At 39.4% G+C, this 17,674-nt stretch overlaps 1 protein-coding gene across 1 annotated transcript; it reads left to right on the forward strand.

Annotated features, from left to right (window-relative positions):
* The first annotated feature begins 2,119 nt into the window (after positions 1-2,119).
* ATP5PD (ATP synthase peripheral stalk subunit d) lies at positions 2,120-8,541 on the forward strand. The gene is made up of 6 exons (XM_070735947.1): positions 2,120-2,224; positions 3,292-3,422; positions 4,077-4,173; positions 5,514-5,585; positions 8,137-8,199; positions 8,335-8,541. The coding sequence occupies exons 2-6, from the start codon at positions 3,301-3,303 to the stop codon at positions 8,464-8,466; spliced, it is 486 nt and encodes a 161-aa protein (XP_070592048.1). The 5' UTR covers positions 2,120-2,224; positions 3,292-3,300; the 3' UTR covers positions 8,467-8,541.
* Positions 8,542-17,674: the final 9,133 nt, after the last annotated feature.

The raw sequence follows: 17,674 nt of genomic DNA on the forward strand, positions 1-17,674 counted from the left end.
GGCTTCGTTCCAGGTGTTCCGCCCTTTAAAGAGAAGCGGAACGAGTCGACCCGAGCAGTAGAGATAGAAATAACAGTCGGAAAGGTGGTGGAGGGACACCGGAAGGAAATACATAGCCAGCCAGGCCATAAACTCTAATTAATTTCTTAATGGCATAAACACTTTCCGAAGGCAAAGGTCCCTTCTTTTCTGGCGGCGTTGTTTAGAAACCGCCCCGTCGCTTTGCTTCACGGAGAAAGAAAGAAAATCATTTCAATACAATTTGCGCTATCCTTTCGAGAGGGAAAACAGGCTGTACTATTATACCTGCTTTGCAATCGCAGGGGCGGCGGGTGGAATGGGATGAACAGAGGTGGCTAAAAAGATGGACTGGGTTTTTCAGAAGCCTCCACAGAAGTTTGGGTTATTTCCCCTCTCCCAATAGCATTTGCAACCTTTTCATATTATGATCTTACTTCTAATAAAGGCTTCTTAAGAGCAATCGCTTACTAAGTCATTGATGGAATGTAACAGGGCAGAGACCCAATTTACGGCAGAAATTAAGTGTAGAAGATGGAGCTTCGGTCTGGGTAGAGATTATGGGTTGGGTATTATATGCACACAATTCTGCAAAGGCAGAAATAGAATGCACAAGTAGTTCTCGGTTTACAACAGTTCCTTTAATGACCATTCAAAGTGACAACTGAAAAATTTGACCGGTTTTCACACATAACCTTTACAACATCCCCATGGTCATGTGATGTATGTATGTATGTATGTATGTATGTATGTATGTATGTATGTATATAAGTATTTTATTGATGTATTTGTCAAAACATGTACAAGATAACAGGTATTGGTATGAACATAAACAAAAGCAAAGTAGGTACAGGTAAATTTAGACAATAGGACAGGGGCGGTAGGCACAATGGTGTGCTTATGCATGCCCATTACAGACCTCTTAGGAATGGGGTGAAATTGATTGTAGACAGTCTAAGATTAAAGTTTTTGGGGTTTGGGGAAGAAACCACAGAGTCAGGTAGGGCATTCCGGGCATTGATCACTCTGTTGCTGAAGTCATATTTTTTGCAGCCGAGTTTGGAGTGATTCAGATACTGTACTTGGCAACTGAGTTCGTATTTATGACTGTTATGGTGCCCCAGGGTCATATTTTGCGGTGCCCTGTCAAGTAAAGTCAATGGGGAAACCAGATTCACTTAACAACCGGGTGACTAACTTATGACCTGCAGTGATTCCCTTAGCAACTCTGGTAAGAAAAGGTTGCAAAATGAGGTACAACTCACTTAACAAATATCTCACTTAACAACAGAAATTTTGAGCTGAATTGTGGTGGTATAAAAATTGAATATTACCTGTAATTTAAGGGAACTTGTGGGCATGACGGGTTTATTTGCTGAAGTACCTGGATAGCCCAAAAGTTCAATATGCATCAAGGCTCAAACCACTTTGCCCGCTGAAGTCACCACCACCTCCGTGCCTGCACAAAGAGAAGTTGCCCCCCCCCCCTCTTGCTTCTGACTACTCCATTACCTTAGTTTGCCTTGGCCCAAATGTGCTTTTTTTTTCTTTTCAAGAGGCAACTGGACTTTCTTTATTTTCTGCTTTGAAGACGTTTCGCTTCTCATCCAAGAAGCCTCTTTGACTGCAAATCAAACTCTTCTTGGGTGAGAAGCGAAATGTCTTCAAAAGCAAAACGAAGAAAGTCCAATTGCCTCTTGAAAAGAAGGAAAAAACAACCACCTTTGGGACAACCAAGACCTGGATGATGACTGGGAGACTTATTTATTTTATTTTTATATTTTTATATTTATTTGTTTATTTATTTTATTTATTTATTTTGTCCAATACACAATATACATTGAAGAGAACAGACGTGTAGTAATATATATAAAGAAAAGGATAGAAGAAAAGATATAAAAATAGGGGAGAAGATATATGAAAGGAAGAAAAGATAAATGAGATAAGGAGAGACAAATGTATCTTTTTCTTTTATGTACACTGAGAGCATATGCACCAAAGACAAATTCCTTGTGTGTCCAATCGCACTTGGCCAGTAAAGAATTCTATTCTATTGCTCTGCTCTTGCCTTTTTACTGTCTCTAGGAGGCCGGCGAGGGCCGTCCTCTTTCCGGAGACAGCCGTCCGGATTGGGTCCGTGGCTCCTTGTCAGGCTTTGGTTCCGGGAGCTTTTTTCCGGCGGGTGCAATTACCAGGGTGGCTGAAGGTGAGGAGTCCGTTGTCCTTTGGTAGGGTCGCTAGTCTTGCAATAATCCCTGCTTGCTAACCGGCTTTCCTATTCGATTTTTTTTTTGCCTGTAATCCTTCTCGTTTCGCTATGGCGCGCCTTGGGGTTGTTTGATGGTGTCTCCAAGGACAGACATTCGCTCTCCAGCGTGGTTACCCCCTTTGGCTAGGAAAATAGGTGCTAGAATAGAGGAAAAAAGCTCTCTGGCTCATTTTGTTTGGGATAATTATTGTGGGGGAGAGAATACATTGCTTGATGTCTCGGAGCAAACGATCCTGCTACTATCAGCTTTTTAAAAAGCTATAATATGTCTTTTTTTTTTAATGGAATCGAAACTGCATGATTTTGAAACATCTCCAACCTATTTTTTTGTGTGTGTTTTGTTTTGCCTTCAAGTCATTGTTGACCTCTGGCGACTTGACACAGATTTTGCTATTGATTGATTGATTGGATTTATATTCTCTCCTTCCTAGGGCAGAGAGAAAGTGAAATTACCTAGACCAGGGATAGGCAGAGTTGGCTCTTCTATGACATGTGGACTTCAACTCCCAGAATTCCTGAGCCAACCATGCTAGGTCAGGAATTCTGTTGAAGTCCACATGTCATAGAAGAGCCAACTTTGCCTACCCTTGACCTAGATGGCTTCTCCTACCTAAAAAGTGGGACTAAAAGTCACAGCCTCCTGGTTTCTAGCCTGGTGCCTGAACCACTACACTAGACACCAAGGTTACTTGGGGTTGTTGAGTATGATACCATCTAGATCCGCCCATAATATGAATGATTTGTATTTCTTATGGGGTTTTAAAATTGTTTTTACACTATTTTTAAACATATGCAACTCAGAGTCCGGAAAGAGTTGGGCAGCCTATAAATTAGATAAATTAAATTAAATTATAGAATAAATCTATGGCACATTTTAGTTACTGATTTATTTGGTTGAACTTTTCTGTTTTTTAGAAATGGCCATCCCTTCATACCTCACTTGCTATGTTATTTTCTTGTCTATTTCCTTTCTTCCTTATTCTCTGTCTCTTTTCATTTTCTAGGTGATAGCAATGGCTGGCCGCAGGGTTGCTCTGAAAGCAATAGACTGGGCAGCATTTGCTGAACGAGTATCAGTTGAACAGAAACCTATGTTTAATGCTTTGAAATCACGTAGTGATGCTATTGCAGCCAAGTGAGTACGTTTCTTAATTTGTAAATAGCACCGTGGAAAGAAAAGGAGTGAAATTAAACCAAATAGCTTTGTGATTGATGGATGTATCAATGGCATTATTTATTTATTTATTTATTTATTTATTTATTTATTTATTATTTAGATTTGTATGCCGCCCCTCTCCGAAGACTCGGATTATTTGGATTACATTATTAAATACATGTTTCCAGACCGTGTTGTCGAACTGTTCACTTGCTTTTTATATTAGTGCAATAAAAGACATATTTTTACTGCATAGGTTATTGAAATGGGTATGCCTTCGGACCTAGTGAAATCCTTAGGCAGAACTGTTTCTATGATTTTATTATTAAATTAAATTTAAGGAGTTAAATAGCTAAATAAGAATAAGACAATATTCATTACCTCTCAATCATCGCTAGTAAATATGATTACACCCGGTATGGGAAATTTTGTACAGACAGTAATCTTCCCCATCCCATAGATCTTTAAATATAACATTTTTTGTTATCAAGTGTTTATCTTGATAACAAAGAGAATATCCAGACATTTGTTTGACTTTTCTTATTGTGAAGATCAAGAATGAAAAATGACTTTAGAAGAAGGAATAGTCTGAAGCGTCCAGTAGTTTTGATGTTCTCTTTTGTATCTAAATAGGCTTGCATTTTTGCCAGAGACACCACCAGCCATTGATTGGGCTTCCTACAGAACTAGAATTGCAAACCCTGCCCTAGTGGATGAATTTGAAAAGAAGGTGAGGCGCTTTTAAATTTTTGGGTGTTTGAGGTGTATTCCATTGCATCCAGTAGAGACTTGGCAGTTCGTAAATACCAGTAAAAATGCAATAAAACTTTCACAGTAGAAAGATGAAAAATTAAAGACTACACAGTGTTACTCAAGTTGATAGCAGCAATTCATCCCTCTTAGCTTTTTTAAAAATACCCCCATATTTTTTTTTAACAATTTAGAAAAAGCAAATAGAGTTGGGTAGGAGGGATCAAATCTCTGGGAGGATGCTATTTCAAAAGGCTTCCACGGAGATGTGGCTATGAGCTTTCATATTTCTTACCTGGCAAAAGTTGGGACTCATAAACAGATTCTTTTGAGATATTCAAGTCTGGCAGTTCAAAATTGGGTGGAAAAAGTACTTCTATAAGTATTTTCATCCCAGGTTATGTACTACTTTGAATTGTACTCAGGAGCTACTGGGAAGCTAGTTCAGCGCCCAAAGCACATTATTGCATTTATGTCAAAGGCTAAAACAAAGCATGGTACTCATATCAAGGAACTGTCAGCACCAAGTCACTGAAGCTTTCAAGGATATACAAAAGTAAATTTCCATGTAAAGTGGGTGTAGCTGTTTAGATAAGTGATGGCGAACCTATGGCACGGGTGCCACAGGTGGCACATAAGAACATAAGAAGAGCCATGCTGAATCGAGCCAAAGCCCATCAAATCCAACATTCTGTGTCACACAGTGGCCCACCAATTGTCCATGGGGATCTTGAGCAGAAAGAGAAAACAAAACCCTCCCTTTCCCTTGACCCCCAACAAATGGTACCCAAGAAAATCCTGCCTGCCTCAACCAACATAGAGGCGGCACTTGGGCATCTGTTTCAATAACCGTGCAAGCTGTTGCCCTAACTCAGCTCCAATATGCATGTGTGTGCCAGCGAGCTGATTTTGGCTCGCACAGAGGCTTTGGGAGGGTTTTTTTTGCTTCCAGATAAGCTTTTGGGAGGATGGGGGAGGGTACTTTACCCTCCCCTGGCTCCAGGGAAGCCTTTGGAGCCGGGGAGAGCAAAACACGAGCCTATTGGGCCCACCAAAATTTCCGACCTCCAGAGGGTCTCTGGGAGGTAAGGGAAGTTGTTTTAGCTCTCCCCAGGTATTGAATTATGGGTGTGGGCACTCACGCATGTGTGATTGCACTCGCCCACATTCTTTCGGCACCTGAGGAAAAAAAGGTTCGCCATCACTGTACTATACTATTGAATTAGCAATATAGATAGAAGGAAGAAGGTACACATGATATGCATAGATTTGGAAACCAGGAGCTACCCATTTCATTCCTTATTTCCTCAATTTTCACAGTTTAAGGCACTGCAAATTCCCATGCCTGCGGATACTGAAACAGCTAAGATAAGCGCCCAAGAAAAGGAGTCTGTAAGTATTCCACTATCCTGTTATTCTTTTCACTTGCACATAAATGGTGTCTGGAGAGATGCCTGCTTGGCATCTTAGCAGATCGCTTCTGGCCTAATGTTTAATGGTGCCATTAGTTAAATTATACTGAACATCATTCCCTGCTTCCCACATTCCATCTGCTTATGGATTTCTGTCTTTAGTAATTTCTCTGCTAGAATCGTGGCATTGACCGTATCCAATTTTAACTACAAGAGTTGCAGGCCTTACATTGTCTGGGAGACCTTCTATTTCTTCCTCCTTAAGAGTAAAAGCTGGAAATTAAATAAATAGCATTTGTGAGGTACAAATTAGAAAATTAGAACAAGAATGCAAAAATGAGGGAGAGGAAAAGAATTTCCTTATTTGGTGAATTCTATAAAGTTCACTTGTGCTGTGTGTTTTTTAAACATAACTATCTGTTCTAAATAGCAGCGACTTAGTTAAATTTTGGAGCAATTATGGAATCATCCATTTCCTATAAGTTACAGCATATGGAATGGATGAGAGATGAATTGAGAGATCTGGTAGCTTTGACTGTCAATCTCAAAAAGGCAGAATAAGGATTATGAGAATTAGCTCTATCCAATACATATTTTATGTACACGTGGATATTTATTTTCAGGGCATGTGTAAATCTGTGCCATTGTAATTGCAGTATTGTTGACTTTATTATTGGCTATAAAGTTCAGACTGCCCATGTTTTGCACAAAATGCACTGTTCTTATGGCAGGTGAAGGAGAATAAACCTACCTATTCAATTTTCTAGGAATGTATTTTCAACTGCTACATTTTGCTGGCCTATTACAGTATAGACATTTTAAGATACATTCAACATTTTTATCATTTCTTACTATTGCTTCATGAAGTAATAAACAAAATGTATAATAAAAACAAGTTTGGATGAATTATAAAATCAAACAAATCCAGAGTTCCTGATCATGGGGAAGTGAAAAGTTCTGATGATGGAATATCCCAAAAAAATCCAAAGCCTGCTACTACATTTATGTCAGGAGCACCAAAGCACTTCTCGGCTGAAAGGATTGAATGATGACATTACTGTTGCCCGGGGAACGCCCAGTTGGGAGCTCCTTTCATGTCCCCATCGGCCGCTGACCCATCTGTCTACTTGTGGTCTCTTCCTGCAGCATGTGATGGAAGCTCAACCTGTCCTGTGGTAGCAACCACAGGACAGATTGAACACGAATCTGCCAGTTGTCATCCCAGGGTCCTCTGCCTTGTGAGCCACTGCCCTCCTACATTCAAAGCCTTTTTTGGCTTCTCTAGCCGGCCAGTTATCAGAGATAGTTAGATTGTTATGTATCCTTTGCTGTGTTTTTAGCTGTTCTTTTTCTTGTGACTATAACTGAGCCCCAAAATTTCCATTGCTGAGTATGACAGTTCTTAAGTGAATTTTCCCTCAATTTACGCCTGTCTTCCCACCGTTAAATTAATCAGGGCAGTTGTTAAGTTAGTTATTAAGTGAAACTAGCTTCCTCTTTGACTTTGCTTGTCAGATGGTGGCAAAAGACGATGACATAATCCCAGACACTGCAATTGTCATAAATACAGATGAAACATGAAAAATTAGAATATTGTGCAAAAGTTCATTTATTTCAGTAATATAACTAAAAAGCTGAAATGCAATATATGAGAGAGACTCATTACATGCAAGGCAAGATAGTTCAAGCTGTGATTTGTCGTAATTGTGATGATTACGGGGTACAACTGATGAAAACCCCAATCTACCATCTCAGAAAATTAGAATATCACACGCAATCAATAAAACAAGGATTGTACATAGGACAATATTGGACCTTTGAGAAATATAAGCATGTATATGTACTCAGTACTTGGTTTGGGTCCCTTCTGCAGCAATTACTGACTCAGTGTGGCATGACATGGAAGCTATCAGCCTGTGGCACTGGTGAGGTGTTATGGAAGACCAGGATGCTTCAATATCAGCGTTCAGTTCTTCTGCATTGTTCTGTCTCATGTCTCTCATCTTTCTCTTGGCAACGCCCCCATAGATTTTTTTTAGGGTTCAGGTTAGGCGAGTTCGCTGGCCAGTCAAGCCCAGTAATTCCACGGTCATTGAACCAGATTTAATGCTTTTGGCAGTGTGGGTAGGTGCCAAGTCCTGCTGGAAAATTGAAGTCAGCATCCCCGTAAAGCTCGTCTGTGGAAGGAAGCATGAAATGCTCCAAAATCTCCTGGTAGATTTCTATGTTGATCCTGGACTTAATGAAGCACAATGAACCAAGACCAGCAGATGACATGGCTCCCCAAATCAACACAAACTGTGGAAACTTCCTACGGGACTTCAAACATCTTGCTGTGTGTGCCTCTCCATTCTTCCTCCATTCTCTGGATCCTTAGTTTCCAAATGAGATGCAAAAGTTTCCACAGTCTGTGTTGATTTCCCATAAGTGAGCATTTAAGTCCATGGATTTCCCATAAATAAAACATTTAAATCCATGGATAACTTCTCTGGAAGCAAAGTTTTTCATAATGTTGCTATCTCTTCTTTCAGGATAAGCATGCTGCTGACTTTGTAAAGGCTTCTAAAGCCCGCATTGTTGAACATGAGGAGGAGGTAAGCTAACAATTTTAATTAGACAAAAGGATTTTGGCATTATGCTGTATTTTCTCCTAATAATTTCTGTCCTACTGGTTTTCAGTATTTCTCTTCATCATGTGTTGGTAATTATGGTGTTTTTCTTCCCTCAAGCTTCAGCAACTGAGAAACATGATACCTTTTGAAAATATGACATATGAAGATCTACCTGAAAAATTTCGGGATCCTACATTGGACCCAGTCAAGTATCCTCATTGGCCACACAAGCTTGTTTCTGAGATTTAAACACTGGCTATTCAAAAGCATTGTGCAGCATCAATTTTTCTTTATGAATCTATTAAATAAAGTAATTCCACATGAGCCTTCGAAATCTGCTTCTTCTTTTCTAAGAATCCTGCAATTTAGGTAATTACTACTAAGATTGTATGGGATTGTTGCCTCTAACGTTCTTATTTTCCTGTTCTAAAAGTTGGAGTATTTCAGTTTTTGGTTTGGATTTGATTTAATGTTGTATATCCTGCAATTAATAATATTGGATTTGTTCCAATATGAATTACACTGTACTAAAATGTCAAATATGATAATACAAAACTGTCAATATTTTATGAATTGATACTTTGAATATTTATCTTGCAATATATCCCTATCTTCAGACCCTGCCTGAAAGACAAAGTAGTAGCTCAACTCCACTATCAAAACACTTTGGGTTTTTTTCTTCAATTGTCCCTTGGAAAATTCTCGAATTAAAAAATATCCTCTTCAGCCCACCACCTTCTTTGAGAGCATAATCTGTCCCTTTGTCAACCTAGCCCTAGCTGATATGCACTTGGACCACCATTGTCGCAGTTTCTATAACCTTCATCTACTAAAAGAGAAGTTCATCCTGAAGGCTTTATGGTTTAGTTGAAACAGTGATGCACATGAAACAACTACAATGATATTGAGATTAGCAAATAGATTTTTAAAAGTTTTAATAGCATTGATAAGTTCTTTTTTATTTGTACTGTTTTCGCCATGCATTCAATATCCACGTGCACACATATGTCTCATAATGTGGTTTACATTCAGATGCAGCTAACAAAATAGGGGGGGGGGGGGAAATGGAGCACCACCAAAAATGGTCAGAAGAAGAAAGGAAGCCATCTTCAGACCCTGCCTGAAAGACAAAGTAGTAGTTCAACTCCACTACCGAAACATTTTGTTCAAGGATCAGTTACAAATATGAATACCTGTAGCGTTTTGCATTGAGAAGATTTAAGTACAATTTATTTCTTTATAATACTTTCCTCCCATCTTGCCACTGAGATCAAGCAGGGGGCTAAAGTTTTTAAAATAGAAACATAGAAACATAGAAGTCTGACGGCAGAAAAAGACCTCCTGGTCCATCTAGTCTGCCCTTATACTATTTTCTGTATTTTATCTTACAATGGATATATGTTTATCCCAGGCATGTTTAAATTCAGTTACTGGATTTATCTACCACGTCTGCTGGAAGTTTGTTCCAAGGATCTACTACTCTTTCAGTAAAATAATATTTTCTCATGTTGCTTTTGATCTTTCCCCCAACTAACTTCAGATTGTGTCCCCTTGTTCTTGTGTTCACTTTCCTTTTAAAAACACTTCCCTCCTGGACCTTATTTAACCCTTTAATATATTTAAATGTTTCGATCATGTCCCCCCTTTTCCTTCTGTCCTCCAGACTATACAGATTGAGTTCATTAAGTCTTTCCTGATACGTTTTATGCTTAAGACCTTCCACCATTCTTGTAGCCCGTCTTTGGACCCGTTCAATTTTGTCAATATCTTTTTGTAGGTGAGGTCTCCAGAACTGAACACAGTATTCCAAATGTGGTCTCACCAGCATTCTATATAGCGGGATCATAATCTCCCTCTTCCTGCTTGTTATACCTCTAGGTATGCAGCCAAGCATCCTACTTGCTTTCCCTACCGCCTGACTGCACTGTTCACCCATTTTGAGACTGTCAGAAATCACTACCCCTAAATCCTTTTCTTCTGTAGTATTTGCTAACACAGAACTGCCAATACAATACTCGGATTGAGGATTCCTTTTCCCCAAGTGCATTATTTTATATTTGGAAACATTAAACTGCAGTTTCCATAGATCAAGTCAGGGGCATCCACAAGATATGGCTGGTGAAAAAAAAAGTCAAGATGGTAGACATGATAGTGCAATCAAAGCTCGGCTCATTTGTTATGTGTATTAATTTCCAAAGATGGTAACTTGGCAAGGTACTAGGACAGAGACAGAAAGACTTCGCTTTCATTTCCATAGTAGCTTTTCATGTTATGAACATTTGGGTGGAAGAACTCTTGAGGAAGAGTTTGTAGGCTGAGGCTATGGATGAATGGAGTCTTAGGACTAAAGCCAGAGGTGAAATTCAAAAAAATTCCCTGCTGGTCCTGTGGGCGTGGCTTGGTGGGCATGACAGGGGAAGGATACTGCAAAATCTCAATTTCCATCCAAGCCTGGGGCCAGCCAGAGGTGGTATTTGCCGGTTCTCCGAACTACTACAAATTTACGCTACAGGTTCTCCAGAACCTGCTGGGATTTCACCCCTAACCAGAGCCAAACATTCTCCAGAAGCAAAGAAAGGAAAGACTAGATCTGAGTGGCGGCTGAAATGCCTTTGGTTTTCTTGAATGGGATCTACAGATTATTAGACCCATTTCAATTTTTAAAGCATTGATGGGCTAGCGTTTCCCCTCAACCTGGACTAGAAGCATATGCTGATGCAGGCAGTAAAGTGGTGAAAATGCGATTAAGTGTCACATACAGCAAGGCATATTTCAATTATAGGAGAAGTAGAAGCTTGAAACTCATTTTTTAAAAATACAGTAGCCTATCGATACGAACAGAGACCACAGTCTCTTTGTCATAATGCAATGAAGGAGGAATTAGCCTTTAGGAATTGTGTTGCATGTCTCCATTCTATGACCCGGGGCCATCAGAATATAGCAAGCTGATTCCAGACTGCAAAGACCTTCAGTTTGTCCACTGCACCACAATGAAGGCTATAAAACCAAGGGATAGGATCAAGCGGGTATAATAAAAGCCCTTTTCGAACTGGGCAAATTTGTTCTGTATGGGAGGGCCAGAAACCTCCTTGCCTTCTTCCAGCGCCAGGTGCTTCTTGATCTGTTGCAGCTCCAGGGTTACCTGTTTCAGAAACACTAGGCTGTCTGTGCTGTCATTTTCCACCAAGGGAAACTCCCTTGTTGATTTGTTCTCAATATCTGTCTCCTCTCCTATATGGGAAAAAGTGAGAGACAATAAAAGTATTATTGTGTGAAAATAAATAATCAGTGGATTTTTTTCCCCTCGGCCAGGAGTGGCATTTTTAAAACAAATTATGTGCCACACAAAATGGCTGACAGGCTTGATCTATTCACAAGGAGTGTGCTGTGGTGAGTGTGCCCATCACAAAAGATACCAAGGTCATGTAGTGAGTAAGCTCTCTAATTTCATCCAAGATGTAGTGCTCACTTCCTGGTTTACATGGGAGGTAGGAAGCAATTGGGTGGAGGCCCTCAAGGAGAAGAGGGAACAACCTCAGCAATTTGCCATCTGGAAAATGCCCAATCTGGTCACTGTTCTGAATATTAGTGAAATAGTGCTTAAGACATTGGGCTAGGAAGGAGGACATCCAGGTTCAAGTCCGCCCTCAGCCACAAAATTCATGGGGTGATTTTAGACTACATGCATATTCTCTCAGTTCACCCTATCTCACTGAATGGTTGTTGTGAGGAAAAATGGGAAGAGGACAGGCTATGGCACAGCTGGAAATTCCTGAATGGAAAATAAGATGTAAACCTAACAATTAGAAATAATAGTAAGGAAATGGACAATCATCCCCGTGGCATCCATTTTGTGAGAATGGGCATTCTCACAAAATGGATGCCACGGGGATGGTTGTCCATTTCCTTACGATTATGAACCCCCTGACCTATAGACTTGTCTGCCTACCCCGGCATTCTCTACTTCTGCTGCTTGTTTGTGTGTTGACTAAAGCTTACCAACATCGGTGGCAGAGTCCTCTGCTTTTATTTTCTCCTTTCGCATGAATTTTCTTATAAAGTTCTTGGTCTTGAAGGATGGGAACTTTGAATTCTGCTCCTTGAAATATTCCATGCAGGCATTCTCTAGGATGCCAAGGACCATAAATGAAAAGATTCCGGTAAAAAATATTGCTGTGGAGAAGAAGCAGCCCTGATTGATTGATTTATTTATTTATTTATTTATTTATTTATTTATTTATTCCTTCCTTCCTTCCTTCCTTCCTTCCTTCCTTCCTTCCTTCATTCCTACCTTCCTTCCTTCATTAGATTTGTATGCCACCCCTCTCTGACAACTCGGAGCGGCTCACAACAGGAACACAAAATACAAATTCAAGTTCCTACTCTTATAATCTTCAAAGAAAACAAGAGACAGGCAGAGGCCTTATCAGTCTAACAAGCTATTTTTAAATATATATATTTATATAGCATAGCAGGTGGATTGTGTAGTGGTTAGAATGCCACCTTTGATGTGGGAAACTGGGGTTTCTAATCTCAGCTGGTACTCACTGTACCAGTAGGGATCCTTGGGCAAAGATCGATTAATATTTCATCTACCTGTCTCAAATATGAGAGTATCATAAACTAGGAGAGTTATGCCAGTTTGGATGTCACCTGGATTAACAAGGTCCATGTCAAAGGTTGAGGAACCAGGACAATCTGATGATGAGTAGGCTACGTGATCAAACTATAAATGGATGAGACCATGTATGATCTCTGAACTGGTCTCTGGAACTGGTGGGATTTTATTTGTTTGTTAAACTTATATGCTGCCCATTTCCCTGATAGGATGACTCTAGACAGTGTGTATAATAATGTAAAAAGAGAAATAGAAATTTAAAATTTTAGAACTATGCACATTAAAAAATGTAAAACTATGCTGAAAACCAAAATCAAGAAGATAGATGGGGATAGGGATGAGGTCTTTTTTATCTCCAGGGGTGAGCAACTCCTTGTGGCTCTAAGCCAATTAGCAAAACCTAGTTTAATACCCTTCTGAAAGGCAGAAGTAGTGCCCACCATGAAGCTAAACTTCAGAGTCCTCTGTTAACAATCTATTTTTCACGCCCTCATCACCTCGAGGCTCGACTACTGTAACACTGTTTACATGGGGCTACCTTTGAAAAGTGTTCGGAAACTCCAGATTGTGCAGAATGCAGCTGCGAGAGCAATCATGGGCTTTCCCAAAAATGCCCATGTCAAACCAACACTCCGCAGTCTGCATTGGTTGCCGATCAGTTTTCGGTCACAGTTCAAAGTGTTGGTTATGCCCTTCATGGCACCAGACCAGATTATCTCCGAGACCGCCTTCTGCCGCACGAATCCCAGCGACCGATTAGGTCCCAGAGAGTGGGTCTTCTCCAGGTCCCGTCAACTAAACAATGTCGTTTGGCGGGACCCAGGGGAAGAGCCTTCTCTGTGGCGGCCCCGGCCATCTGGAACCAACTCCCTCCAGAGATCAGAATTGCCCCCACCCTCCTCGCCTTTCGTAAGCTCCTTAAAACCCACCTCTGCCGTCAGGCATGGGGGAACTGAGATATTCTTTCCCCCTGGGCCTCTACATTTTATGCATGGTATGTCAGTATGTATGTCTGGTTTTTATAATAAGGGTTTTCAGTTGTTTTATTATTGGATTGCTACATATTGTTTTTATTACTGTTGTTAGCCGCCCCGAGTCCACGGAGAGGGGCGGCATACAAATCCAATTAATAATAATAATAATAATAATAATAATAATAATAATAATAATAATAATAATAATTTTTGCACTGAATTCACGGTAAGTCCATAAACAGCTTCTATTTTCTCATAATCCCAGTATAATCATTGTCTCTAATCTATCCAGGATCAAATACCAACGACTAGCTCTTGATAATAAAAAGCTTCCAGTTTATCATCTTTGCTTTTCTTTAAAATTATGAATGGAATATCTCTCAATAACTGCTCGTCACTCTCCCCCCAAAAAAGTAGGTGACCACTGAGAATATCTCCATAATATGTGTACACCAAATCTTCCACAAATTGGGACCCAATCTATCTTTACAGCCATCCTCTAATTACATATGATGTTTCCATTCTGCAAACTCCATCAACTTTTCTGAGAAAGTCAAGTTCATTAATGCCCTCTTCAACCTTCTCTAACAATTACATTACTATATTTTTTCCTTTTATCAACTTAGGTAGCAGCACAGAGCTATAGCTGTTATGTCAACTAGTTCTGGCCCATGTCAGAGTTACTTTGTCCTACATAAATCTTTTAGGTTTTAATTCCATGTGATGTGCCCATCCTTCGTTAAGTTATGTACTGAAATATATAGACTTTTTATATAGTATCCAAGACACATGACATATGAATGATGATTCATACATATTGCTTTGTCAAAATGACACATGATTAGCCCTACTATTGAATATTCCACATGACTAAGTATTTACCTATTACAGGTGGATTATCTGATGTTGGTGGTAGCTTTTCAATAAGCATCATAGACAAAAATGAGACCTGCAAGATCATGGTCACTTTGAAGGCAATATTTTCTGCAGGAGAGGCAAAGGCGAAAGAAATAGCCATGTCCAGCAAGAAAAGAACAAATATTGGCAGAATCACAATTAATTCATAAAGAATGGATCTCCTCTTCATAATAATCTGTAAAAGGAAAAAGGTAGAAAACTAACACAACATTTCCAAGACTAGCACAAATTTCAGTTGTACAAAGTGATAAATCGCCCCAAAACTAGGCTTAGCTATTTGTCTAAATCATAGTTGTGCAATTTTTGCTCGCCTGGGCCACACTGAGTGAAGAAGAATTGTCTTGGGCTGCATATAAAATATCTAACGCAGTCAATATATATAAACAACAGGCCATAATGTTAAAGGTTTATGATCTTCTGAAACCATATTACTAGCTGTTCAAAGCTGCATGGCCCATGGGCTGCGGGCTGGACATCAGTAATGGGCTGCTGCCCCCACGGGGGAGTGGTGCGCAGTGGGGGTAGTATGTTTATGCACTATTTATTGAATATTTACTGCAATGGTGTTTTTTTTATTGTCCTTCCTTCTCTAGTACTTTAGTATGATCCTTAATTACTTTTAAAATAGGAAATAATTAAATAGTATGTTTTTACCTGTAGATGCTTTAATCATTTTAATCATTATCTAGAACTGAACTTTTATAGCAATTCAAGAAAATTGAGCTACTTGCCTAATCTGTTATCATACTGAACCGTGTGGGTTCAGTACAAAATCTTAAAATGCTCCTCAACAAATAATGCTGTCTATCACTTGTCCTTTTTGTGGCTATTCAAATAATGTGTCTTAATTAACTGAAAAAGAGTCCAAGCACCTATTTGAAAACTTATCTTGGTTGGTAAGCCACCCAATCACCTGACCTTTAAGCTACCACCGGTCACATGATTGTCCAGCCACTTCCACCTGGTCTCAAGTCACTCCTACCCCGATCACATGACCACAGCCACATCCACAAAATAAGCCGTGCCCACAGCATGAAAGTAAAAATTTTGGCAGCCCATCACTGTTGGACATGCCTGGTCTAAACCAACTCCAGGTCCAAGCAAGGATGTCATGAGAGAAATTAAAAGGTCAGGAGGACAGTTGCAGCTATACAATAGAAACCTGTTTCTTTTTTATGCACTTCAGAGGACTTTTGATTACATGTCAGAGTCACTGTTGTGACTTTATCTGCTACTCTCTTCTCCTCCCTTACAGATGCTTCTGAGTCCATTATATATTTTTTGACAGAATCTTAGCTTTAACCTCCAACCAGTGAAGTGGTATACCTCAGCCATTATTCCATTGCTGAATAAACCTGGATGGTGAGATGGGCTCATATTATAGCAACTAACATTCATGTTCCATATGTAAAATAGGTGGCTGCTACCCAGAATCAGTTCTGACTGCCACTGCTCTGAAGTCTTATTTTAGAAGAATTGTTGAAGATTAAAGTGGCTCAGGGACAGGATGGGAGCATGAAATCAGCCTTTTTCTATGATTTGCGTTGTGATTCTAACAGAAAATGTATCCAAATTGAACTTAAATAAAATTAATAGGAGGGGGATTAACCCCAGGCAAGCAGCTATCCAACCTTCATGGTAGATGAGGTTTCATCTGGGAGAAAACAACAGAAGTCCCTTTTTTCAGTTGGCCATTGGGCAGTCCATGGATAAATTACATGAAAAAGTCTTAACATTAGTCTTAATTTTAGCAACTTAAAAATAGATGAGACCAGGATCTTTCCTTTTCTCAAAATATTTAATATTCTCATATTCTGGGCAATGATAGAAATGCCAACAGGGACTGAATTAATGCAAATTGCCATTGGAGAGACTCTGAAATTAATCACTAATGCTAGGGCCATTTCTTGCTCAAATCTCTGATTGAAAAAAAATATTGTGAGCTATTTCTCTTTGAAATGTTTGTCAGGCAAAAATCCAGCAAGCCTTTTATCTTGTTGACAGAGGGGGGGGGAAGGATATTTGAAATTTTAGATTAAAAAGATCCATTAAGGGGGAAAAAGCTTTGGAGGCTCAGCCAGATGAAAACAGGATAAAAGACGGAATTATGGTTTAATTGAAAACAAAATATTTTCAGAACCTAGGCAGAATCTAATGGTTTGTTTCTGCAGCCTTTCTGTTTTGCAGCAAAATATGGTCTTCAATTATGGTTTAATTGAAATTATGGTTTAATTGAAAACCAAATATTTTCAGAACCTAGGCAGAATTTAATGGTTTGTTTCTGCAGCCTCTCTGATTTGCAGCAAAATATGGTCTTCAATAAGGTTCTTTTTGTACGTGAAGCAACAAAGGGATAATATTTTCCAAAACAGTGAAGAAGAGTACAATTTAGTATCTTCTGTGAGAATAAAGCAGTAACCTCATAAATGCAGTTGTAAGAGGATCGGATAGAAAGACAGCAAACTATTTGTTGTCTTTGTTTATTTCTTGGTTTCAGATCCTGTCTTTAAATTCGGAGCTCAAGACAGTATAAAAAGTGCTTCATCATCCTATTTTTCTGTGCACAATTTTTCTATTTGTTTATGTATTTAATATACCCCACTTACTCTTTTATACACAATTAAAGACAGTGATTAGTGAATTACCTAAAAAGACCACAAATATAATGCTTTCTTAGAAAGTATTACTTCACAGAAAGACGGGTGGAACTTGGAACAAACCTCCAGCAGAAGTACTGTAGGGCAGTGTTTCCCAACCTTGGCAACTTGGAGATATCTGGACTTCAACTCCCAGAATTCCCCAGCCAGCATTCGCTGGTTGGGGAATTCTGGGAGTTGAAGTCCAAATATCTTCAAGTTGCCAAGGTTGGGAAACACTGCTGTAGGGGGTCAATCATCATTAACTGAATTTAAACAAGTTTGGGATAAGCACATGCCCATCATCCAAC

The sequence above is a fragment of the Erythrolamprus reginae genome, chromosome 2, assembly GCF_031021105.1.
Source record: "Erythrolamprus reginae isolate rEryReg1 chromosome 2, rEryReg1.hap1, whole genome shotgun sequence".
NCBI lineage: Eukaryota > Metazoa > Chordata > Lepidosauria > Squamata > Dipsadidae > Erythrolamprus > Erythrolamprus reginae.